The 26,330-nt window shown below is 39.7% G+C and overlaps 1 protein-coding gene across 16 annotated transcripts in view; it reads left to right on the forward strand.

Annotated features, from left to right (window-relative positions):
- RC3H1 (ring finger and CCCH-type domains 1) overlaps window positions 1-26,330 on the forward strand; it is a 64,560-nt gene that overhangs the window by 22,602 nt on the left and 15,628 nt on the right. For 10 of the 16 annotated variants that reach the window (XM_087733855.1, XM_087733859.1, XM_087733863.1 and 7 more), the window contains 13 exons: window positions 722-1,089; window positions 8,590-8,710; window positions 10,000-10,239; window positions 11,173-11,348; window positions 12,172-12,372; window positions 13,550-13,682; window positions 15,788-15,906; window positions 17,880-17,992; window positions 21,496-21,777; window positions 22,106-22,323; window positions 23,837-24,213; window positions 25,354-25,485; window positions 26,075-26,245. In XM_087733855.1, coding sequence (XP_087589981.1) covers window positions 859-1,089; window positions 8,590-8,710; window positions 10,000-10,239; window positions 11,173-11,348; window positions 12,172-12,372; window positions 13,550-13,682; window positions 15,788-15,906; window positions 17,880-17,992; window positions 21,496-21,777; window positions 22,106-22,323; window positions 23,837-24,213; window positions 25,354-25,485; window positions 26,075-26,245 — 2,514 coding nt within the window. In that variant the 5' untranslated portion in view covers window positions 722-858. The remainder of the gene's footprint in view (window positions 1-721; window positions 1,090-8,589; window positions 8,711-9,999; window positions 10,240-11,172; window positions 11,349-12,171; window positions 12,373-13,549; window positions 13,683-15,787; window positions 15,907-17,879; window positions 17,993-21,495; window positions 21,778-22,105; window positions 22,324-23,836; window positions 24,214-25,353; window positions 25,486-26,074; window positions 26,246-26,330) is intronic. The other 6 variants (XM_087733861.1, XM_087733862.1, XM_087733864.1 and 3 more) reach the window with 3 other exon arrangements.

Genomic DNA, 26,330 nt, shown 5'->3' on the forward strand with positions numbered 1-26,330 from the left:
GGGTAACTGAGATGTGACTGGATGAGTCCATGTGGTACTGTGCAGCTCTGTACAGATCAGCTTGTGTGAAGGTGCTGTAGTAGCAGTATGTATTATTATGTAGCACTTTTCATGAGCTGTATTGCACGCAGACGGTGTCTGACTGTACCCTGAGCCATTCATCCATTTCTTGAGGCTGTGGCAGCTCAGAAGTTTCCACGGAGTCATTGTGTGCCAATCCAGAGACGACTGAACTCAGAAGAAAGCTTGCTTGTGATAGAGGTTTTGGATGAAGCCTTGTCTAAGCAAAATTACTTAAAGCTCACAATGAATACTGTAAAAAAAAAAAAAAAAAAAAATTGTTTTAGTGGAATAAGCACAACAGCCCTTCAAAAATGGTCTTTTTTTATTCAAATCTAGTTGTGTTAATTGGCTCATTTGTAAAGGAAAAAAAGAGAACATAAAAACCTAAAGCTAATTAGTCTTATAACTTCAATGAGATAGATAACTATCTTGATTATTTTTTTTTAAGCTGCATAACAGCAGAAATGGTTTTAAGTGGCTTTTCCAGTGCCAGAGACGAGCTGGAATTAAAGCAAGTCATGACTCAGTCCTCTATTTAATGTCAGAACTGCACTCCTAGTTCAGCTCTACCTCTGCAAGTGGTATTTACCTAGCACAAAGGATTTCACATGCCTGTTCCAGTAGAGAATGCTAACTTTCTCTTTCTGTTTTCTTTTAGGTTATGTTTCACACTATGTGCTGACTGTCTGTACTTACAGAAGATATTTAAAAACAAACAGACTTTTTTTTCAGAGATTTTGATTCCAGTGGAATCTGTGCTTTAGATTTTTGTCTTGTCAATTAACTCCTGAAGCAATGCCTGTACAAGCTCCACAATGGACGGATTTTCTCTCCTGCCCAATTTGCACACAGACTTTCGACGAAACAATCCGGAAGCCCATCAGCTTGGGTTGTGGCCACACTGTCTGCAAGATGTGCCTCAACAAGCTCCACCGTAAGGCATGCCCTTTTGACCAGACCACTATCAATACAGACATTGAACTCCTTCCTGTGAACTCAGCCTTGCTGCAACTAGTGGGTGCTCAGGTATCAGTACTTTTTTTTCTTTTTTTTAAAATCTGTTTCTATGTTGCTTTCTTTCTTTCTTTTAGGAGGACAAGTCATGAATAAAGAATATGCCTCTGTGTTAATGGTATGCAGAGTAGACATCTACCTTTTTGTAGACTGACTTTGAATACAAGTTTTAGACCTTTGGCGTGCTGTAGTAGACGTGCCTGGAACAACAGTTCAAATCTTGATTCTACCGGTCACTGACTGTGATTTTGTGTTACATCTAATTTAGTGTAGCCATGGGCTGTCACCAGAACGGGTTTGTTCTGTTCCCTTCCTTCTTCCCTAACTTGTATCTAGCCATGCTGTGCCAAAAGCATGAACTGGATCAGTGAGCTTATCTGGTGGGAAGCTGTTCTGTAGTAGGTTACTTGCTTTACCATATTCATCTTATGGAGTTGTGATCGGTTGTCCTGAAAGCAGGAGGGGAGAGTAGGGGAAGTGGGACAGAACCCTCTGGTAGCAGCCCTCATCCTGCCTTATGTTTAATTTGGAACTGTGCTCTGGAAATGTAACTTCCTGAGCTAACTTGTTAATCTAAATCCATATAGGTGAATGGGGAGAGCCTGCCCGAGACTCCCCTTTCTGCTGGAATGGATACTCATGAGTTCAGCTGGACTTGTAATCTGAGGGAGATGGGTACTCCACTGGCACTGGTACTGATGGCAGCCCGAGGAAAGGGGCAGGGATGTGTGGAAAGCAGGATCACCCTGTTCAGTTGCAGCACAGATCTAAATTGGCATGAGCTGATTATGGTTAGATCACTGGTAGTTGCCTGTGACCCATACCTCCTAAGGCTTGACAGGATCGTGGACATGGGGGGAGGAGGGACAATCGTGTCTAACTTATGAGTGAGGAACAAAAATGTAGACGAGATGCAGTTATCATAGAGGGGTTATTGTTTTCCTTTGTTCTGCTTCCATGTCTGGGCTCAGCGGAGTTGGAGACAGCAGAAAATTCAATAAGATCTGTAGTTCAGGGAAAAGGGAAGAGCTGTGTTTTGGAGAAACTTTTAAAGATGTGGAAGAAAGATGTTCTTATGATGCTTTTTATTAGGTGCTGGGACCTAGAGATCCAAACGTGCTTTTGCCACTTCTTTCTTTCATTTGGTTTATCAAGTAATGCAGCTAATTTGTTGTTCTTTTGTGGTGTACAGCATAGAAGTTATATCAGAAGTTCTAAAATTGAGTTATGTTTCTGGCTGTGCTAAGTGACTCATCCTGCTCTACAGGAGAGGGCAATGAGACTGTGTGTTTCCATTTCTGTGATATGTGTATGCCGCCATCTTTGAAGAGCTTCCAAGCAGTGTGAAATCTGTGGGTGATGCCATAAATAAACATTGTGATTCTCTTTCTCCCTTATCTTCCTCCTTCCTCCCTGGAGTTTCTAGAATAGTTCCAGCTGTATCCAAATGTCCGCATTTATGATAAATATCTTTCTCCTCCTGCATTTTTTTTGGTTGTTCTGTGTGCATTTGTTAAGCTTTGTGAAAAGCTGTGTGATAGCTTTAACTTGATCTTTGCCTGAATTAAAATTTCCATAAAAAGATCCTCTGGAATGAGATGGAAAATCACCCTGCCTCTGTTACAGGTAATTGAGAATTTTATTCTGGTTTTCCTAGTTAGCCAGCCAGAGTTTCCTCATCCATATATGCGTGAGGTATGAAGAAGGAAGAATGGCTTTGTGATGGTATTGTATCTGTCTTGAGAGCGCTCTGAACTCTAGGTTCAGACTTGGAACTAATGACATTAATTTTTTTGCTCCTTTTTATGTTTTAAATTTTTGTGACCAAGATTCATAGAACCTTGTTTCATGGTGACCTTAAAGCTGCAAATGTCACCAAAAGAGACAGTATTCCCTTCCCCCTCATTTGCCACTCATTCTTGCATGTATGCTGCTCCCTGCATTCTGATACCTAAACGATAATTGGTGATCTTAGCTGGGTTTTTATTACTGACAAACTTTCAGCTGAAGAGAAATTTGCACCACCTCCCTCCCAGGCTCCTAATTTTAATGAGCATGTGAGTGAAATCAGCATTCAGTATAACTCATCCTCCTTTCTCTTCTTTCCCTTTCCCTTCCTGGCACCTGTTGTAGTGTTTACCAGACTATGGAGTACTAGAAAATAAGTACACTACTTTGCTATGAGGGACAGGGAAACAGTTGCTAATTTCCGGTAGTCTCTCTGAGGCCATTTTAAAAATCTTTTTACAGAAAAGGACTTGGTTAAGGGGCAGGGGGGGAGAGTCCTTTAGAGAAACTACAGTAATTTTGAACTCTGTCCTGTTAAGAAGGTGGTCTGTCTTTGGTACATATCAACAGAAATTATCTGTAAGCAGCAAGCCAGCTTACAGAGCATGAGTATTATCAACAACTTTAATGAAAGCTAAAGTTTTCTTGTTCCACTGCTTGGTTTAGTTTCAGGAAGATGTATGTGTCATTAACATCCCCGAATCTCCAGCGAACTGTTGTACACCTTAACCTGGGTCCATGCAGATGTGTAATACTTTATTTTTAAATTATAAATTCCAAAAACCAGGTTTCATTTTAGAAGGAAATACAGTGCAACACAATTAAAGCTTTTATCTGAGGGGGGAAAAGAACAGTTTGTTCTTTTCCCTTTGGGGATGCTTCTGAGAAGTTCACACATTCATAAGCATTAAGCGGTTGTTTTTTTGCTAGAGGCAAAGGAGGAGACCGGGCAGTTTGAAGAAACAAATCTATTCTGCAGTGACTGGCAGCAAGCATAGGATTCCAGGGCAAGTCATGTTGGTTGGCTTTCTTCGAGCAGGCACAATGGGTGAAATGATCAGGACTGTACTTCTGGGGAAAATGTACTAAATTTGTCACACAGGCACCCCGGGGAATCAGTAACCTATTTCTCTGACAATAGCATTATCTCTCTGTGTAGGTTTTGTCACTTTAATGGTGAAAAGAGTTGGTTTCTTACTTGAATTACAGGCTGTTTCTCAGTTTTCCCTTTCCCCATCCCTTTCCAAAAATGAAACCTGTTGCCCAGGTTATAACCAACCTTGATGTGAAAATTAACTGTTGCAGAGACTCAAATTTCTGCTGCCCCGTTGTAGCATGGCACACATCGACAGTGGTTACAGAGCCTATTCTGGAAGGCAGTGGTCGGGCAATTCAGCCCACGTATCGATAAGTTCAGGTGCATAAGATGATGGCAGTGAGAAGCGATTGTAAAGGGAAGACAAGAATTATTCCTGGGAGAGCTGGAAACAGCTGAGCGCCTAAGCAGGAGCTAAGCATATTGTGAGGGAAGGGAGGCACAATGGCCTTAAACACAAATCAAAAAGGCATTCATGGGATACCTTGCTTGTTAAAGAAATCCCTTAAGCTAGTTTCTATGGGAATGAGGTTTTGAATTTTAACTATTCAAGCATCCATGTTACTCACTATATGCAACTATTTTAAACATTCACCAGGCCAGTGTTTAGAAGGTACATAATCATGGATCTGTCATCTAATCTCTTCCCTCCTGTTAACACATGAAACAGCAGTGTGCACATTCCAAACAGATGACAGTAAGTGGCAAAAATTCCTGTGGTACTTAAATTTCTTTCGTACTCTCCTGCTGGACATGACAAATACAATTCTGATCATTAGGCAATGGAATCATGTATGTGACGAGAGAACAGGTGGAGTGATCTTAACTCACAGCCCTTTCAAAAGGGGAAGATTACAATTGCAGAGATATTAGTGGCACATTTGATAATGTTGTATTGCAACTTTTGGTGAAATGAGGTGCCACAAAAGAGGAACTATCTGTGAAGAAGTTGTCCTTAGTGCAAACTGTTGAGGAACTGAAGACAGTAGGTTTGGTTTTTTTGTTTGGTTTTTTTGTTTGGTTTTTTTGTTTGGTTTTTTTGTTTGGTTTTTTTGTTTGGTTTTTTTGTTTGGTTTTTTTGTTTGGTTTTTTTGTTTGGTTTTTTTGTTTGGTTTTTTTGTTTGGTTTTTTTGTTTGGTTTTTTTGGTAGGAAGCAAATTATCTGTTTGCAGGGGGGAAAAAATATTGGGGGGGTGGGAACAGTTTTCAAACCAGACGAAAAGAGGTTTGGTCTGTTTAACATGTTCTCATTCTGTGCAATTAGCTGTGTAATGGTAATTAGTGACAACTCAAGCTGACATCCTTCATCAAATTACACTTAAATCACTAATTCAAAATCACTGCCTGGTATGAGATGATGCTTTAGCATTTTTTTTCCGGTCCCCTTCCTCATGCTGTCATAACATGCTTCTTCCAAGAGCTGCAAGTAGTCATGCTGATGGGCAGCATTCCACTGCCGGGATACTCGCAGTCATTGCCAAGGCAGATGAACACAAAACAATCACAAATTTAAAGTAATTAAACATCTAAGATTATTTTTCCTGTCTTGTTCTAGTCCCCCTTGGGAGGTGTTTATTATATTGTGTAAAGATCTTTGCAGTGAAAACTGTGATAAGGGTGTGGTGTCTTGAGAGAATGGAATATTGAATGAGGATGAAAGTAATGGACTCACTCTGCAGGGCATCTCTTTTGAGGCTCTCAAGAGGCATCGTAAACAGGAGTGGCCATAGGGTCCTGCATGCTATTTGCATTTTTGCAAAGGGGAAGTGAAAATGCTTTGGAGTTGAATTATTTCTCAGATGTCCCTCAGCAATTCCATGACAGAGCCAAAACTAAAATTCAGATCTCCTGTGACTTTTATGAATCACATCTTTACCATTTTTCTCTTGGTAGATGCTGTTCTTATAATCATTCTAACCCTAAAACATTAAAAAGAAGTCTTGGAAATACATATAATAGAACCAGCAAAGGGCAAATTATTTGTAAGTTTTACTGTGAGATGCATCACATGAGTGAAGATGAAATGTGTGTGGGGAGAAATACATTCTCTTCTGAAGACTCGTGAAACAACAAAATATGCATCTTGTTTTATTGTTTAGTACTACACTTGCTGCAGCTTAAGATGAAAGTTGAACTCTAATCTCTTTTGGGCTCATTTTGCAAACAGTACAGTTGTGCAAGGCTTTTAGATTTTTACACTGGAGCTTCCCTTGTAAAGAGAAGAAATGGGAATGATATGCAGATACACAGTGCTGAATAGCTTGATTAACTCTTGATAGTTTTTCTACGCCAGGTTTTCCCTGGGGGAGGGGGAAGCTTTCTGTTAGTTGCCTAGACAATCCTTGTGTCTCGCTGGTGGAGTTGTGCTGTGTATGGCATTCCAAACTGCTGTTGTGAATGTCTGCTAAACCTGCCTTAATTCAAGATCGAAATCCAGGGCTGAACACGGCTTCCTGTCCCGTGTCTGTTCCAAGCCCTCTTTGTCTGCTGGGTGTTGTGACGCTGTGGTTGTATTTCAGGTTGTCGCCAGTGCTGGACTGAATGCTTGCAGGAGTAAATAGGAATTTGCACAAAATATATTACAGCAGTAAATGGGACAGAGACTGTGTAGTCTCTGTCTTGGCACAAATGCATGAAATGCGCATTGTTTGATCAATAAGCCAGTTCTGCTTGTATAACTTCCCAGACAGAAGCAGACTGCTAAAATGGCAGTGGCTTTGAAAAGGAGGTGGAGTATTCTGTTAACATGAAAGCAAATATTGAAGGTGTTAATATTTGTTTCGCAAATCTCAAGAAACCACTCCAGCTGAGGCTGTTGCTGTTGGAACAGTTATGGCTGACCACTGTAAGATACAGTTGCAAAAATCTACTTTTGCTGAAAGCTTTCTTGCTTACAGACCAAAAAAAAAAAAACAAACCCAAAAAGCAAAACATCCCAAACAAATACTACCCCATCCCCGAAATTAAACAAAATCAAAAAAACCCCAAAACTTCTCAAGTTTTAACTGCAGTCTGTGAAAAGCATACAGGCTAACCTTGCTGTCTTGGTGTGATTAAACTTGGATTTGTTTTTCCCTTTAATAGGAGCAAAAGGGGAAGTATCTGATCCAGGCTGTCTTGGTGATGTTAGTTTTGAGGTGGTATCAACTCTCCTAATTGCAGCTGATATGTTAAACTTGGAGGCTTTTTTTGGTCACCTACTGTAAAAGCAAGAGTTAGGCAGCTAGTAACTTTTTATTTTGCAATGTGCGTCAAATGAGCAGCTCGGCACACACAGCTGTCTAAGCCTGCAGGCGAAGTGTGATCGTATGATTGAAACTGATTACTTTCTATTAAAATTGATAGGAAAGCTCCTGTCCACATTGGTGGGGGGGTGTGTGTGTGTGTATATATAGTTTATATACATTCACTGCTTTTATTTGCTGCTGCCATCATAATGCTACTCTTTACATGGCTGGGTTGCACGTGAAGGTTAGCAGGTTTGTAGCTGTCTTTAACTCAAGCATTAAAGGCTTGTGCTTTTAGACTCAGGGCCTGGGTTGGTCCCTGTAAGCAGCTACGTGGGATTAGCATGCTGTTATCGCCAGTCGGATAGTGGTTGACTTTGAAATAGAAATTGAAGTCTGAGATCTGTTTGCACTTCAATAGCATATGCAAAAAGTGCTTGTGTTTAGTCTTCTGAGAAATTCCAGTTCTCCTATACTGTCATATATTGAGTTGATTGCTGAATGGTAATGTTGAGAAACATTAGTACAGTGCTGTACTGCACCCCCACATTTGTTGAAAGCTTTAAGAATTTAACTGGAGAAAAAGAAAAACAAATTTATAACTTGGGGGGAGGGGTCGTCCAGCATTTCTTTGAAAAAATCCTGATTTCTGGTGAATGCCTGTATGAAGAAATAAATGTCACAACAACAACAACAAAAACAAACAAAAAACAAACCACCAAACAAACAAACAAAAAAAACCCAACAAACCAAGAATGTAACTGGCCTGTGTTGTCAGATTAATACTTGCAGGTTGTGTTCATATGCACTGTGTAAGATAACTTGGTCTTGCTGCTTGATAATTGGGTCTAGTCAGAATATCTTCCAAGGATATTCTAGTATATTTGCTGCTAAATCTTTCTCCCACAAATCCAGGTAGCTCCCATCACTTATCCCCCTGGATGATTTTAGAACTGTGAGGCCCTAGATATGAATCTGTACTTACCTGCAAACCAGGGTTTGTCTGATTTGTTCCGATTTTTCTGGCTAGCCAGCTTTGTGGGTGTCTCAATATGCGTGTTATTTCAGCCAAAGTTTTATAGTTACAAGAAATGCCATGTTTCTCATGTAATAGTTTTTGTCATGGAATAAGCTTTCTGCTTCTAGTTCCTGTCAGCCACAAAATAAGTCTACTAACCATAAATGCGTTACATTTTTTTTGTCTTAATTTTCACTGATTTCTTTTTTTATGCTGTTTGTTCATTAAACAAGCTAAAAAAATGCTTACTAATACAGAAGAAACACGGAAGGCGAACAGAACAGGAAATGCTTGATATTAACAAGCTTGATGTGGTGTTTGTAAGCATGACTGCCGCTTATTTATGCATATTCATTGTAGATGTATGTGTCATCTCTTTTCAGGTTCCTGAGCAGCAGCCAATTACTTTATGTAGTGGAGCTGAAGATACCAAGCATTATGAGGAGGGCAAGAAATGTGTTGAAGAATTAGCATTGTACCTCAAACCACTCAGCAGCGCGAGAGGTAGTTCCTGCATTGTTTCCTTTGAAAATGAAAGCTGGAAACAAAGAAGATGCAAAACAAACTAGCCAAATGATTATTAGTCTGTTTGAAAAATGGATATAAACGTAGTTTAAAAACAAATTGAAACAAATTTCCTAAACATTAAGGTTATGTCTTCACAGGGATGGGGGGGTGGGGGATGGAATTTAAAGGCATTATATAAAAAATAATACTGGGAAAAAGCCGAGGTATTAGGCTGAGGTATTTGGCCACGGGTTGTTTGTTGGTTTTTTGTTTTTTGGTTTTTTTTGAGTTCTGCTTTGCTTTGAGATAATTGTAGTAACGCAGCTTGTTTGTGGAGGAGGAATAGACTGAAATGAGAAAGTTACTGTGTATAGGATATATAAGAGAAATAAGTCATACTCTGTTTATACAAGATCTTATACAAGAGCTGGGTCAATCTGGGTAATTCTAATTTAGCAAAACTGCACTGGGCTCAAGAGTATGGATTTTATCTATATTACATATGGTGGACTTCGAAAACCTGTCAATCCAAGTAGTAGAAGTGAGCATCATAGGAATCAGGTTTTCAAAAATGAATTTTTACAAAAAGCTGTCTCAAGCTTTTCCAACTAGTACAGTGTGATAGCAGTATTACTGAGTAGTTGTGGCCCAATGAACAAGCTCTGTGCTGTAGAACAAACTCAGTATGGCAGCCATATGTCTGGTGAGTCACTTGTTCCTTTAACCTGGTTTCAGTGGCTCCCAGCACACTTGTGAATCACAGTTTTTGCACATAATTAAACATCACCCGAGCAGTTTTGAACTCTAGAAGTTCAGTTTGGCTAGGCCAAAGCAGTGGAGATATCAGATATAGATAAGAAAGTAAATGTCTTGTGAAAACAGACAAATGGTCAAAGAAGGCAGCGATCCTTGAATCCCATGAATAAGGGAAGGACTGCAGTATGATCCTACCCTTGAGGAGTCATCTGGGAATCCGTATGGGAGGGTGCAAGACAGACTTCTAACACGGGGAGAGAATTCATTAGAGATTCCACCTTCTTAGAGAGCCAAATCAGTCAATCACAAGACTTAAACCTGTGGGAAGGCTGACTCCCAGGAACTGTTTGCTTTTAACGCGGAGTAAAACAAACTGACAAAAATGAACTTCTGGTATGCCTTCTCTAGTGTTCTGTTTAACAAAGTGGACATCAGGAGAACTAGGTTTGCGCTTCTACAGTACAGTAGTTGAAGGCTGGTGTAAGAAGAGATACGAGGTAGTTTTTTTTCTGCTTCACTTTGTTTTGAAGGTGTGGGTCTTAACAGTACTACTCAGAGCGTGCTAAGTCGTCCCATGCAAAGGAAACTTGTGACATTAGTTCATTGCCAGCTAGTGGAGGAAGAAGGGCGGATCAGAGCCATGCGTGCAGCGCGGTCGCTTGGTGAAAGAACGGTCACAGAGCTCATTCTTCAGCATCAAAATCCTCAGCAGCTCTCTTCCAACCTCTGGGCTGCAGTGAGAGCCAGAGGGTGCCAATTCCTTGGACCAGGTAGGTAACATCACAGCGCTACTTCTATACTAGAAGCAATTCAGAATTGAGGAGGATTGATAAACGGGTGTCAAATTGCCTGACTGATTTTATTAGGCAGAGGCTTAATTTCTTAATAGTAGGTCTTCAGCATTAATGATGTATCTGGGCTGCTGTCATGGACTTTCTCACATTTTTGGTGCTTTTGCAAGTCTTCTATAAAATTCAGAATATCGTGTGTCCTTTTGTTCTTGTGATAAGATAAAATGGGAAGTAGTTTCCCAGTTGCTATTCTTTGAAGAAGTAAGACCTCTCTAGAAAACATAAGGTTACTAGAAGTGACTGGACATGATTTCTTTTCCTTCTCTAGGGTAATAAACATACAAAACAGTTGTGGGGAGATATTTGTTACATTTGGGGTATGTGTCTATGCATTTTTAAAAAGTTACACACTTAGAAATTAAATTCCTTTTCATAGAATACGAAAACAATCAATTTTGCTTAGAAAAAAATTAATGAAGTCTCATTACTGAAAATGTAGACTTCACTTGTCAAGGACCAACAAAATAATGCCTTGAAATATGAAGCCAATTTCTTAAAATAAAAAAAAAAAAACACAACCAAACCACCAAACAAACAAACAAACAGAGAAACAAACCAAGAATGTAACTGGCCTGTGTTGTCAGATTAATACTTGCAGGTTGTGTTCATATGCACTGTGTAAGATAACTTGGTCTTGCTGCTTGATAATTGGGTCTAGTCAGAATATCTTCCTTCCCTCTTTTCCCTCCCTTCTTGCTCAGCTCCCTTTCCTGTCTGTGGTTTGTGTGTATGTGTTGGGGGTGTTTTGTAGCTGGTCTCCCACTTGTAGGGAGACAAGAAACTGTGCAGAAATCTTTCTTGGTCTTCTCTTATCTTTTTGTCTCTTTTCTTTGCATTCCCCCTGTCCCCCAGCAATGCAAGAGGAGGCTTTAAAGCTGGTTCTACTGGCTCTGGAAGATGGATCTGCTTTGTCACGAAAGGTCTTGGTTCTGTTTGTGGTTCAGAGGCTGGAGCCACGATTTCCTCAAGCTTCTAAAACTAGCATTGGGCATGTTGTCCAGCTTCTTTACAGAGCCTCGTGCTTCAAGGTATGAAAAAGATTCTGCTTAGAGATTTCATAATGCTATGAAAACTACTGTTTTTCATTTTCAATTTTCCTTGTCCTGTAACATGAAATGTGCCTAAAAATATGTGTAGTTATAGAAATTATTACTCATTAAGTCCCACTTGTGTTTGGAGAGTTCTTTGTCATACAGCTATGATGGCAATGTAGGCTGAAATTGCAACTTTTAAGCTGTAAAGCTAGGTTTTGACTCTGTCAAGGTTTAATAGATGCACAGTAACAAAACCTGTATGTAAGTCAGCATAACTTATCTCCTTAGAAGAGGCTTAAAGCTGGAAAATCCCCAGTTCTGTTAATGGAGCGGTAGTGTGGTTAGAAACAAAGAAATAGGAGGCTCTTAGAGTTGTATAAAGAGAACTTAAGCTGCTTATTGTACTTTACAGTATTTCATGGTCCATTCCTAGGTGCTCAACTTCAATGTCATTCACTTTTGCTAAATGAGAAGAAAAATGCTTTGTTGCTGCTAATTGTACTCTCAAACAAAATTCTGTAGTATAGGCAAAATGCCTTGATTGGAGAAGTAAGGTGTGGATGCTGTAAAGCTGTTTTAAGTGTGACACTTCCACCAATATCTGGGTCAGAGTCTGAGTAAATTGTTTGGTATCCATTTCATAGTGGTTCCAGTTTATCAAGAGTGTGTTATTTTAGTAGGAACTAACGTTCACTGCATAGTATCATAGTTCATTTTAGTTTAGGAGGATGAACTTAGTTGCTGACTGAAGACTTCACTTGCCTCGGGCTTTGCATAATTTCTGGTTAATTGTATTTGGCTCGTTTCTCCCCACTAGGTGACAAAGCGAGATGAGGATTCCTCCCTGATGCAACTGAAGGAGGAATTTCGGACTTACGAAGCTCTGAGAAGGGAACATGATTCCCAGATAGTTCAAATTGCTATGGAAGCAGGTTTACGCATTGCACCAGATCAGTGGTCCTCACTGTTATATGGAGACCAGTCTCACAAATCCCACATGCAGTCTATCATTGACAAGGTAAAGCCACCTAAAATCAGCCTCATTTATCTTGTTTGCAACTGTAGTAGATTTAAATGCTTGTAACACAAATTTACAAATTGTGCCCATGTGTACTTACCTTACCCATTAATCATTTGCCCTGTTGTTTCAAAACCTGTTATGGCCTACAGAATTAGAATATATATTTGTAACCTAATGAATCTTGCTCCCTGTGCCATCCTGCCACCTCTTTCTACTTTACCTCTTTCTGCAGATGGGAAGCTACAAAGGTTAGCTGCAGAGCTGGGATGTGTCCTTTCTGAACAGCTGATGACTGCCAGTGTAGTAACAGAGGTTAATGGTTCATGTTTCCAGGCAGGAAGCTAGTGCACAAGTTGGGGGGAAAAAAAAAAAACCACCAAAAAAAAAAACCAACAAAAACCAGCCCCCTAGTCTATACCTGAAGTAGGTAAGAGAGGTGGAAGCACATTTCTTGAATAAAATTACTCAACCTCTGGAAATGGCCAGATCTCTTTTTGTTTAGAGGGAACATAGGATAAATGGGCTTTTAAATTATGGGACTCACATGTAAGTGCCTAAATTAAGTGGGATTGTTGAATGGTTACAAAAGCTGTGAAACAATTGCTTTGGTCAATATTGGTCTGCTGTGTATTTATGCATTTGCCCACCTTTTCAGGTGTCCTGCCAGACATCTTCTGAAGGACCTAGGTAGAATTAAAGGATTTTAAATACTGAAGTTTTGTGGTATTAGTAAATGGAACGTTACTAGCTATCTTTATCCTTCAACCGTCTTGCTCTTTATTGTCTGCTTTACTCAGTTTAAAACAGGGTGCAAACCTGGTGCTTCAGGGATTGGAGATATTAGACTCTTCAGAAATCTAAATTAAATGTTTTCTAATATTCTGTATTTTTTTTCTGGGTGCCAGCGCAACACAGAAAAGAAATAGATTACATTGCTAGAAATAATACCAGCCTTTGTTTTTTCTATTTAGAGCTGTATTTTAACCTGCAATGTCAAAGAACAGTGATTCTTAATGCCGGAGGAGGAGTTTAATAGAAGGTGCTGAAATGGGCTTGTGCAAAAACCATTTTACTCCAGTTCTGGAAGACAGCTCTTGTGAGCTTGTGGAGGAACCTTCAGAAACCATGAGGATTGCTTTGCCTGTAGAAAGTTAATTATTATAATTTTTTTAAGTTGCAGACCCCAGCCTCGTTTGCACAGAGTGTTCAGGAATTAACTATTGCTCTTCAGAGGACTGGAGATCCAGCTAACCTGAATCGTCTTCGACCTCACCTTGAACTCCTGGCAAATATTGATCCCAGTCCAGGTAAGTCTAGATGTTTTATGGAAACCTTTAACTTACAGTTTAGCAAGAGGAGCTTAAACATGGTTGAAGGATTGAAAGCTGTTCATCAAGTGGAAGGAAACATCCTCTAACACACAAACTTACGATTCTTGAGTGGTATTCATAACCAGCCTGGGAACAGCAGTAATCTGTGTGAGGAACTGAGCTATTCTGAAGCTAAAATAGATTCAAAAGTAGGGCAGGAATAATTTCACCATTTCCCTGAAGAGATCTTCCTTGTTTGACAGCACTGGGCAAGCATGGATGAGGATGTTGAGTACATACAATCCTGTGAGGTTACATGGTGTATACTTGATATTGGGCAATGCTAATTGGGGGGAGTGGCAGCAGTCTTAGCTTCCTCCTTTTCCCTTTTTTAGTACACATGCTGCTATTTGAAACCAGATTTGCAAAGCAACACAAAGATTGACAGAACCACTATACTTAATGCAGAGCTTTAGCTGTCACTCTAAGGTACCTTTTTCTCTCCAGTTCTTTACCAGAGCAAATAATTTGTTTACAAACTAGGGGAAGTCTTCAAGAAAACACCAGATTAAGGACTTCCATTGACGTATCTGAAAATTGTATGTCTCTTTCTTTCTTCTAGAAATTCTGTGTATTAGTTTTTGATCTGAGGTCTCTAGCCTGCAGACATTGCACTCAGAAGACTCTCTTAGAGGCAGCTTAAAATCATAGAGCGTCTTCTGTGTAAACAATTTTGGATTCCAAAGTAGAATTTGGATAAATAGGATAGACAAAAGCTGGGCAAAAATCAGCCCGGACAAGAAAGGTTTGTTATCCTGGGGAATTTAGTATTTTTCTTGTTAATATGTGATTCTGCAAAGGTTTTTTCACACAGACTGGGAAGGGGAAGTTAGTTGGAAAGAATATAACTGGGAAATAATATCTAAGCTGTTGACGGAGGAAAGATGGAAGTTGTTGAAAAAGTCAGCAGCACTGTGAGGACTGACCACCTGAGGGAGAAGGGAAGGGACAGAACAGAGTGCTGTGGCTGAAGTTTTATTGTATCGTTATCATTTGTAAAATCAATATTAATATCAACATAGTGTGAAGGCCTAAACTATGACTTCAGGAGATTAGAAGTTGTAATTCTTAGGTTCTGTTTGTTTAAACTAATTCTAAAGGAGATGTAGTGCTTCCCAAATCTTTCACACTGTAACAAGTCAGGGACAAAACCGTGCAGTACACTGCACGTTTGTTAGCCAAAGACTGGGGAAGAAAAGTGGAATCACTAATAGCCTCACTCAGTTTCAGCAGGTGAGTCTGATCTTTGTTTCTCTTCTGTGCTGTCGAGTTGCTTCCCTGCTGTTCTGTAGTTATGTTGAAGTTCCTCTGAAGTCCTTGTGAGCAGAATAGAGTGTAATTGTGCTAAAGATCTTGAAAGGTGTTTAGTGAAGCACTTTGAGGTCCAGCGTTTTGCAGCAGAGTGTGTAGGCACGTGCTGGAAGTGTCATCTGCTGGAACAGATTAAAAAGTAAATTGGCTAGAAAGAACAAGTGCCCCTATAGAATTAAGACTGTACAATTTATTCACGCTGCTGTATGTTAGATTGTGATCTGATATAGATTTGCCTTGTGACATTTTTCCATGTGAGAGGCATCAATTTTTGTTGCTGTTCAGTGGCTGTGCCTCCGTGATTTAGGCCAGTGATGATGGTATTTGTACAGACTGATTTTACCTACAGGAGTCTGAATGCAAAGAGGGATTTTCAGCCCGATTTTTTTCCGTTATGTGCAGAGTTTGTACAATGCATTTACTCTGGAGTTCTTGTAGGATATGAAAGTTTTAGTAACAGAAAATAATTTGACATGCTAATAATAGTCTTGCTGGCTCATTTGATATTTTGTGTGGTTCAATCTTGAGTCTATAGGTAGCTTTATTCTTTAAGTAGTACATATCCCTGAATTAAGGTGCTGAACACTTTTTATCTAATGGCACGTGCTTCCAATAACATATTTTTGGTTGGCTAGTGAAGTTGTGTGATGCTGTTGGTTTCTTTGTACCCAGTTTTGGAAAATCTTTCTGACTTTTCTTATTATATTCTCTGCTTGCTGTCAATGCCATAGATGCTCCACCTCCAACATGGGAACAACTGGAAAATGGACTAGTTGCTGTGAGGACTGTGGTTCACGGCTTAGTTGATTATATCCAGAATCACAGTAAGAAAGGAACAGATCAGCAACAGGTAAAAGCAAAATCATTTAGGAAATGCTTATCCCTAAATTTTATTGACTGTATCCAGTAGTAGTGGTTTACTAATGTCATCTGGAGAGATTTGGTTTGACGAGGAGCTGATTAAAAATATCACTGCTGTTTCATATTTATCAAAAAAGAAACAAGAAAGGAAAAAACCCAAACCCAAAACAACACAACCCCCCTCCAATACTTCTTGCATTAATTTGCACAGCTCACTAGCTTGAGAAGAAAACAGTCTGATACCGCTACAATCTTAAGGAAATGAATAAACAACCCTCCTGACCAGAGGGTAGGGAAGAGAAGCTGGGGTGCCTAGCACTATGATCTGTGGGAATTTTCTTTGGGTTTGTTTTAACGTGACACATTTCAGCCTTATGGCTCTGTGTTAATGAAATTATTCTTATACCTGTGCTTAATGGTCTGTAAAGTCTAAAGATTTGGGAAGACTTAACGTAAAGGTGCAATCCAAGTTCCTGAAGCAAAATTTTTTGTTTCAGAAATGAAATGTTGTTGCCAAATATATATATTAGCTTATCTCATAGTTATCTTACCACATGTTGCTTTGATCTCATTTTGTTGTATAGCGAAGCTGATATAAATGCTAGCTGCTGCTCTAAGAGCTGCCTGTCACATGTTCCCACTCCCTCCCTTGCGTTGGCGCTCATTCTCTTGGAGAGCTGGTTTGGGGAGCTGAACTAATAGAAAGATTATCTCTACCAAAAAAAAAAAAAAGGGCAAAATCAGTGTGAATTATTTCTGCTGTTCTATTTTTTTGCGTTCACTGGAATGCCTTATGAGCACTGTTAGCAGCAAAAGGAAAAGCAGTAGGAATACACAAGTGGAAATCGGGGTGGGAAAAACAGTGAGAGTTTTTGTACTGTTGAGGCCATTGCCTAGACTTGGTACATGCTGTGCCGCTTGGAAGGGAACCCAAAGTCTCCCACGTTGGGAAGGGGACATCTACTGAGTATTGGGCAGAGTTTTGCTGGCTGGCAGCAGTGGCCAGCAGAGGGCTGTGCAGCTTATGTACACCCTGCCTAAATCCTTTTTTTCACTACAGTAGATGGCCAAAAAAAAAAAAAAAATCAGTTTGCAGATGGCTTCGTATGGATTTACATCTTTTGGCTGAGTTTCTCAGAAAGCAAGAGTTTACTTTTATGGACCTTTGCCTTGGTGGTAACTGATATGGTATTTTGGCCTCTGATTTAATTCTGCCATAGAAACTGTAGGAGCTTAAATGTCTTTGAGACCACCTCTGGCCTTCTGTCAGAATTTATTTAGAGACTGGCAAATGGGCATACATGCAGACAGCAAGATTGCAGGAAGTTGTTGTTTCTTGGGAAACTTAAAAATACAGAAGCCAACCCATACCCTGCTGATCTATGTGGCAGTAAGGTTGCATCCTCAACTATTGATGGAAATTATTATCATAGCTAAGAGATTTTTAGTCCAAAGGGGAGTAAAAGTGAACTTAATGAAATTTAACTCTCATAGAGATCAAAGGGATACTCAAGTGCCATTTTGAGCTAACAGAAAGCAAGGGAAAAGTAACTAAGTTGTATTTATTTTAAATCTACCACAAAGCTTGATGAATATTTGGCAACTTCTGATTAAGCATGGTCATTTTTTTTCAGCCTATATCACTTTTCTCCACTTAACCGTTTCCTGAAACATACAGCTGTGTTCCAATGAAGCTCCAGTAAGGCATTTGAATAAAAATCTTTTAAAAACCTGATAGTGGCTTAGTTGTCAAAATAACTACTTGAATCTATTAGTTCTGTTGAAGAACCAAACACGAATACGGCTCCAGTCATTTTCTTTCACATTAGGTACTTCTGGAACATTTAAATTGAAGGAATTATCAACAGTCAAACATCAGACCTTTAATAAGAGGGTACATTCAGCTCTTGGTTAAGTGCACTTATATTCAGGTATCTCACCTGGTTTCTTTAACCTTGTCAGCCTCCTCAGCACAGCAAGTACAAGACATATATGTGCCGAGACATGAAACAGAGAGGAGGATGCCCCCGAGGGGCCAGCTGCACCTTTGCACATTCACAGGAGGAGCTAGAAAAGTAAGTGTACCTCTTCTGGTAGAAATCAGTCCAATCTTTGTTTCATCTTATCCATAAGAGTTATTTATCATATCTAGGAATGGGGAGAGGAGGCATAAGGTATCTGTTACATTAGCAAGAAATAATGTAAAAAAAACCCTTGTAACAGCCATCTCTTAGGTTTTGGAACTGTTCATCCTTAAATATAGGATACTTTGCTTTGTTCAGAAGTAACGCAGCTCTGAAAGTTTGATTGGAGTGTTACTGGAGATTTTGGAGGTTTTTCTTATTTCTTAAGTGTGACTAAACATGCTGTTTGTCTGCATCCATTATGGTTGTTTATTTGTGTGTATTTCTCATCTTGCCTTTATATGCAGGTGTGAGAAGTAGGTTGCTGGCAGTTTTCCAGATGTAGGGGTTCTGTTGTTCTTCCTTCTGTGTTGCTAGGGCTATCCAGAGAGCTAAAAATGAGCATTGCAAGTTTTCTTTCTGCAACAGTTGTTCTTTGAAACTCTTTGACAGATTGCACATGCAGTAACGTGAAAGTGGTTAAAGCTGTTGTTGAAGAGTTAAACAATGGTGGTCATATGAAGTCTGCAGTAAATAAGTTACATTCATTACAGATTTAGAGAGCACCCAGTTATCCAAGAGCAAGCTGCTGCTGTTCTGAGGGTTGTTTTACTGTATTTTTGAAAGTAAAATGTATTATTTAAGAGTTAAAAGAAATACAATGTATTTTATGCAGTATGTATAACTTCTTACTTGGGTTTTGGGCTAAAATAATTCACTTCTTTCAAGAAAAGGCACTTTTTTTTCATCCGAAGAAAACTCCAAAGATTTTGAAATGGTATGCGTTCTTTCTTTTTTTTTTTTTCTCCTTTAAAAATCCAAAAGTTGAAGCATTAATATAGCATTTCATTGTCTGTATAGCCAGCATGCAGTGCATAGGCAAAACAGGAAGAAAAAAAGAGTAGATCACGTGATGGTAGAACGGCAAAGGCAGTTATTCAAATGAACAAAGAATAGGACTTTGATACTTGAGTTCTGCAGAAACAGTTGGGGTTTTTCCCCTTTTGTCATGGTGTTAAGAAAATGGAGATTGGTAGTGCTGGTTTGGATGGTTAACAAAGGTGGTGAGTCAGTATTAGTGCCTCTGAACTACTTGTATGTATCAAGAAGGACTGTTCGTCAGCTTTGCCACTGGAAGAGTCCTATTTTATCCAGACTGGCTTGTATGCCTTAGAAATAATGTTGCCATGGGGTGAAGTGAATGTGTTTTCTATTTCAGGTTGCAGCAGTTTCTGTAGGTGGCTGGGGAACTTTGAGTTCTGATTCTTTCTTGTACCTTTTATCTTAAATTCCTTTGAGTAGATATTGCATTAGTGTTCCTCCTTTTAAAAATGTTTAGTATGAATAATATGTACTGTTGTTGCTATGTAGTTCCTGTATCTTATATATAGCATTAAGTTTGCAGGAAGGTTATGGGGAAGTATGTGGTAGTGCCTTAGATAGCAAATTATAATCTAGACTTGCTTAAACAGCAGCTGATTCCCCTCTTGGCAAGGGACAAAGACTCAGAGTGCATAGGCAAGTATTAAACTTTTTTAGATTATTTTTATGGAGACTGCAACAAAGATCCAGAAAATTGTTCAGAAGAATCCAGAGGGCAGCACTGTGCAACTTTTATTCTTTCTCAGTATTTTATCTTGGAGGGTGCTATAGAAACTTTCTGTCACCTTTGATTGAATGGGTGTCTATACACGTGCACCCGTCTCTCTTGAGTGCATTGTCATGTTCTAGATGAATGAGCAGGGATGGCCAGTCCTCCTCATCTTGCAAGTTGTGTGCAAGCCTTCAGAGAGTCAGGAGCCATCAGACACTGCACCTCTAAGAGACCTGATGGGAGGCAGCTGTCCAGAAGTAATTGGCAAGGAGAACATGGCAGTGATTTCCCAATGTCCTGCTGCTGCTTTGCAGGGAGGAACTGGTTTGGATATTGAGCAGGATGCCAAAGCAAAGCCTTAAGTTCAGCCCAGGGAGCTCACTTCTGCTCACCTCCGTGTGTCCAGCTGACTTGCATGGCTGACATGAGATGCCAGAATGACTTCTGCACAGCATATGTTTAGAAAGTTGTAGTCTGTCCCTACTCAAGTGCTTCTGCTGTGGTGATAGCCTGGTTTGTTTACTCCTTTTTAATGCATTCTGAATGATGCCCCCTGTCAGCACTATGTAGCTTGAATTTCTAGTTTGATTATGTGGGTAAAGATTAATCCAGCCAGGAAATTGTGGTGTTGATGGAGAGTTAGGAAGGTGGCTAGAAGATAATCAATGAACTCTTTCAGATGAACCACTCAAATCTGTATAACAAGATCACATTTTGTCTGAGACTATACTCAGTCACATCTAAAAAACAAAACAACCACCACAACAAAAACCCCCAACAATGAAAAACCTTTTTGCCTCTGTTGCGTTGCTGTTAATGCTGTGCATGTGGGCAAACATAAAGATTATGTGAAGACTGAGTAATAGCTTATAACTGGCCCCCTTTTTTGTTTTCTACAATAATGGGTGTACCTTCCTAGTCTGTGTTACCATCTCACTTTGCTTGTTAGATATGATATGAAAGTGTTGGCTTCAACCCTGTTGAAACCTTCTTGCATAGGAAATGGCGTCTTGTTGTGCAGTATAAACAGTGGGAATGCTTAGGCCTACAAATATGCCCTCCCACTTGCATTCTGGTATCTAAGCTAATGGCAGAATGTTTAGTGGAGGACTGTCAACTCTGGAATTTTCTATTTGTTGGTCCAGTACCATCAGTCTGCTGATTTTTGTGGAACACTAGTTAAAAGGCTCATGTTTGTTCAGACTTGTCAGAAGTAGTTAAATTCTTGGAATTACAGTGTGTTCATAGAGTTTTTATCTCTGCAATCACTTAATTTGTCAAACAATGCAAATGGTGTAAGCTGCATATTGGTATAGTAACATAAATCTTAACAAACTGTACTTTAAAAATATCACATGGCAAGAAAGGCTTGACTTGGCTTATTGTTGGACAAATGGTGCAAAAAGGAATCTGTTCATCTTTTGTCACTTTAATTTTCTGCTATTAGTTTATTCTCTGAACAAAATAGACTTGAATAGTATGTGATTCTTATTCTGAAGCTTCTGTTACTGTAGGTAGTATTTTATGTGATGTTTGGTTTTGGTTTTCTATACAGTTGAAATGCATATATGTACAGGAAATAATATTTTTCAACTTGCTGTGTGAAGTTGAGCTGTGAATTCTTGGTGTACTTATTAAAAATCCATCCCTGTTCTTCCGATTGAAACTGCTATTAACAGTTCAAATAGTAGTGAAGTTATAGTCTAACAGATATTCGTAATAACTTTCTCACAAGCCCTTAGGAAACTTGAATTCAAACTTGAAGCTTACAGTAGCATCTGTGTTTGAAAAATCTTGAAAATGTAACTTTCTTTTTTTTTTTTTTGTCTCAATTTTTGATGTATGGTTTCTTTTTCTGAAGATTCCGTAAAATGAACAAGCGTCTGGTTCCCAGAAGACCCCTGAGTGCCTCCCTGGGCCAGCTAAATGAGGTGGGCCTGCCTTCAGGAGCTATCCTCTCAGAGGAAGGGGGAGTGGACTTGCCCAATAGGAAAACTTCTGCTCTGCCAAATGGAATTGTGTCAACAGGCAGCACGGTGACGCAACTTATTTCTCGAGGGACTGACTCCAGTTACGAAACATCTCTGAAGCCAGGGAAGATGGACCATCTGAGTAGCAGTGCCCCTGGATCCCCTCCTGACTTGTACGGCTCTTCCTAACTGTTGTTCAAAGTGTCATGTGTGTAAATATGCAATAGAAACAAAGTAAACCCGTTCTCTAGAAAAGAAACAGAACAGGGTTTTTTGGGTTGTTTGGAATTTGTTTGGTTTTGGTTTTCTTTTTTTAAATGATTGAAGATTAGAGTAGAAAACTAAAGCTGAAACTCTAAACTGCTTCCCTGTTTGCTTATATTTTAATTGAAGAAGGTGATGTAAGCCTTCAGAAGGTGGAATATAGACAAAGAACAGTGTGTTAAAGTACAGTGTGCTATATTAGGCCTTAATAAGCAGTGCCATCTTTCTACTTTTTAGGCTGGAATCTGTCCCCAAGAGCTCTATTTCTGCCTTACCAGTGAACCCTCATCCTGTGCCTGCTCGGGCACCAACAGATCTGCCTTCAGTGTCTGTCACGAAGCAGTTGCAGATGGTACCACGAGGGTCTCAGTTGTATAATACTCAGCAAGCAGATATGTTTTATCCAGATCCTAGAGGAGCTGCCCCACCATTTGAGCCAGCACCCTACCAACAAGGTAAGTTTGAGACCAAGATCTCTATCTTTCGTCTTCATACTGATTTTATTCTTTCTTCCCACTCTGGTGTTTACTTAAGCCCTTAAGGTGAAGTTTTCTTGCATATCATGTGGACTATAGGCGCTAATGTGGCGATGGCATAATAAAATGGGAATTGGCAGGCTTCTTATGTCTTAACTGAGGACTTTAATGCAAGTGAAAACAGAGGTTTGTATCCGTCCAGTATAGCAAATCCTTCTTTCTTTAGTTCTTCAACTGGGCTAGATCAGGGATCTGCTAAACCTTAATTCAGTTTGACTCGGGGAAAATAGAAATAAAGCTTAACCAGCAGAGGGGTTTATGCTTGAGGGGTGAAAGTACTTATGTCCTTAATGAAAAGCGTATGAGTGTTTCAGAAATGTCTGCACATGCATGTGATGGGTAGAGACAGGTGAAATTAGAAAAGGGCTGGGCACAAAAAAAATCATAAAAAAGGAAATAAGAGGAAAAGTTCTAAGTATAAAGAATACTACATGGAGAAAGATAATATTGAAGGGGATTAAAAAGAAAAAGTATAGCTATATATAAAGACAGGGAATGATTCTTATGCAACATAAGATTGGAGAGAGAAATGACATAAAGTGAAGTTAATATGAAAGAAAAATAAGGAATGAAAGACCGAAAGAAGAAGAAAAAGGCCTAGAAAGGAAGGGGGATGCACACATGACCATTTTTGAGAAAGTTGCAGAGCATTTTGAAGGGGGGGTGGGGGAAGCTTACATTTGATTATTGTGTGCAAATGAAGATCTGAGTTGTCCATAAAATTTGATGCACACATTGATGGTATGCACATATCCGTGCATATTTTTAAGTTACCCAGAGATCCTGGATAGATTACTAAAATCTTCAGGTAACTAGGAGGTGAGATCTTAGAAGTCTTTTGGTGATTCACAGTACTGAAATTTCCCTCTAAAGTTCAAGAGGTAGAACAAATCTTACATAACTTTAAGTTCTAATTAATCAGAGGGTTTTTTTTACACAGGCAGTGGCTCTGATACATTGGGACAAATTGAATTTTAGTCGCATGGATAAAGATGTACAGGCTAATCTTCAGTTTACTTTTTAGGTCTTGTGTAGCTAAAAGCATTCATATCAACCTGCAGAGACATTCTAGTGAATTATTTCTGTTTGTTATGCTAGCAGGTCTTCTGTGGCAGCTGTGGTGGGCTGAGTCTCATCACCTCTTCTCCAGCTACTGTAACCTTTACACCTTGCTGGTATCTTATTTAGATAATTAAACTGTGTCACTTGAGCTTTAGATCAACGTTTGCTTTTTCTAGGTTTTGTGTGATTAATTTTTGAGTATAAATACTGGTTATAGACAGTGGGGGCAAACAACAAATGTGAATTAATTTATACCATTCTCTTCATGATACTTGCAGACTGGAGTATTTGAAACAATTTGCTGTTGTGGACAGTTGTGATAATCACTTTCTATACCTTGTTTGTGTTTTTTCCTCTTGCCTTGTTTCAGGAGTTTACTATCCCACTCAGTCCATGTCTCGCTTTGTCCGGCCTCCTCCATCAGCTCCTGAACCTGGTCCGCCTTATTTAGACCATTACCCCCCCTACCTTCAGGATCGTGTGGTGAGCCCACAGTACACACAGCCACAGCAGTATCCTCCTATGGCACAACCCATATACCCACCGCACTATGACAGCCGTCGTGTATATCCCCCTGTCCAGCCATATCAGCGAGAGGAGATTGTCCGAGGAAGCCCTGTACCCATTGAAATTCCACAAGCAGCTGTACCTTCCTATGTACCTGAATCCAGAGACAGATACCAGCAAACAGAGGGTTATTGCCCAGTGGCTCCACATCTCGGTCAGATCAGACCTTCGTGCCACAGGGTATGGTTTTTTATATTGTGTTTTTGTAGCTGTTTGAGAGAGAAAATATAAACTACTTGAAGTTGAATATTTTTGCAGTAAGTTGATGGTTTTTGTGAGGAATTCGAAGTTTGAACTTTAAGAAGGGGTACATTGCACAAAGCTGATCAAAAACTGGAAGGCAGTTTAGTTATTGGTCAACTCTGCAATTGTAATGATATTAATATGTAAAAGAGCGGGCTGCTGCTTAGTGCTTGAAGTAGAAAAGTGTTGTAATTAATTTTGGAAGTCTCATATGGCCCTGACTTCTCCAACAAAGATTAGGCTGGAGAGGGCCACTCTTTCTAGTGCAGACTAAATACAGTGTGTGCATTCTAGTACTGCCCATCTATGACTGACCATCGCTGTGCCTAAATAAATAAATATGCAAACTTGTGTCCCTTGATAGAGGAACTAAAAATTCTGCTCTTCCAAATTTTCTCTGCTTCAAGATTGCAAACTGGAGGAGTGTAGTAGGAGTGTACACTCCTAGTAGGAGTGTACAAACTCGTTTTGGTAAATCACCAGCTGGAATTGAGTCCTGTAGAGTAGTTGGACTTATGTAGCTGTCATTCAGATTAAAGGCTACATGAATCATACTGCTGAGTCCAGGAAGCATTTTTAACGTAGCTTATAGATTTATCAGTTTTGAGTTTGACACATTTGTGGGATGTTTAATTCTATTGCAAAATGAATAATAAATGCAAGCTAACTGTGACTAAGTTATCTGTAGAGTTCTACCACTTCCCCCGTATGACTGAAATGGGGACTTGCCATGCTGAAACATGTTCCAATGGAAACTTTGTCAAGTTGGAACACAGAGCCATGTTGAGCTACCCATGAGCTGAAGGATTAGTCGTTTTAAAGTTAGAAACGCTGGGTTAGGTGGGGATCTAATCAGTTTTAGGCAAACAACAACATTCCTTGCCTTTGGGGTGTCTTGAACTAACACTCTGGCCAGTGTAGGAACATGCGTGTCCTGTATTAAACATGAAAGTTGACAGACTTTTAACAAAGTGACCATTACTTATTATTGTAATGATACTGTCTATTCACTGTATTCTAATTTTCTTGTGGTATATGGTTGCTGTATTTTGTAATGTATTTCTGTCTTCATTTCAGCCCCATCCCAGCCTGGACGAACTTCACCGACGAAGGAAAGAGATCATGGCCCAGTTGGAAGAGAGGAAGGTGATTTCTCCACCTCCTTTTGCACCGTCACCGACCTTGCCTCATACTTTTCATTCAGAGGAGGTAAGCATATTTTGACAAAAATGTGACTTACTAGCATGTTTAGAAAATACTTTGGAGTTTGTGTGTGCTGATAGGTGAAGACAACAAGAAAATCAGAACAGTACAGTGTTGGCAAGTGTTGGGGGGGTAGATTTTGTGCTTCAGGTGGGAAGCCCTTCTAGTGCAGTCTCCAGTCTCTCAATTGACTGTTGATTCTCTGATCTGCCACTGATCCGAAGCTATCTGCTTTCGATGCAACCAAGAGAATTAGTTTTGAGCCATTATTAATTGAAGTAGGCAGTCTTCACGGTTACTGGACTTTGCTTCATTTACTCCTGACATGTTTAGAATTAAGTAACAGCTTGATAGAGGTGTCTTTTTTTTTAACCAAGGTCAAAATATCACTTTCACACTGGCCAGGTGAACAGTCAGCACTGGGAGTCTAGCCAGGTGATCAGAATTTTGCACATTTCATGCTTGCCATGGCCCAATTCCAAATGGTGATGTATCCACTAAAAAAAGAATCTTGGTGGTGTTTTTCTTCAAGTTCACTGGTGTTGAACTAAGTGGTGGCTGTGAAGCTGCTTCTTCCCTTCACTTACAGAACCAGATTTTTGTGTTTGTACAGTACTTGGATGAAGACCTGAAGGTAGCTGGGAAATACAAAGGAAATGACTATAGCCAGTACTCTCCCTGGTCCTGTGACACCATCGGCTCCTACATTGGAACCAAAGATGCAAAACCCAAAGATGTTGTGGCAGCAAGGAGTGTGGAGATGGCGGTATGTAGGGATTAGGGGAACACAGAAGAAAAATTCATGCTTCTGTGGGTTGGGAAGGACTCTTTCATTTGCTTTCCAGGATGAC

This window comes from Nipponia nippon, unplaced genomic scaffold (genome assembly GCF_047370975.1).
Source record: "Nipponia nippon isolate SJK-2023a ecotype South Korea unplaced genomic scaffold, ASM4737097v1 scaffold_5, whole genome shotgun sequence".
Taxonomy (NCBI): Eukaryota; Metazoa; Chordata; class Aves; order Pelecaniformes; family Threskiornithidae; genus Nipponia; species Nipponia nippon.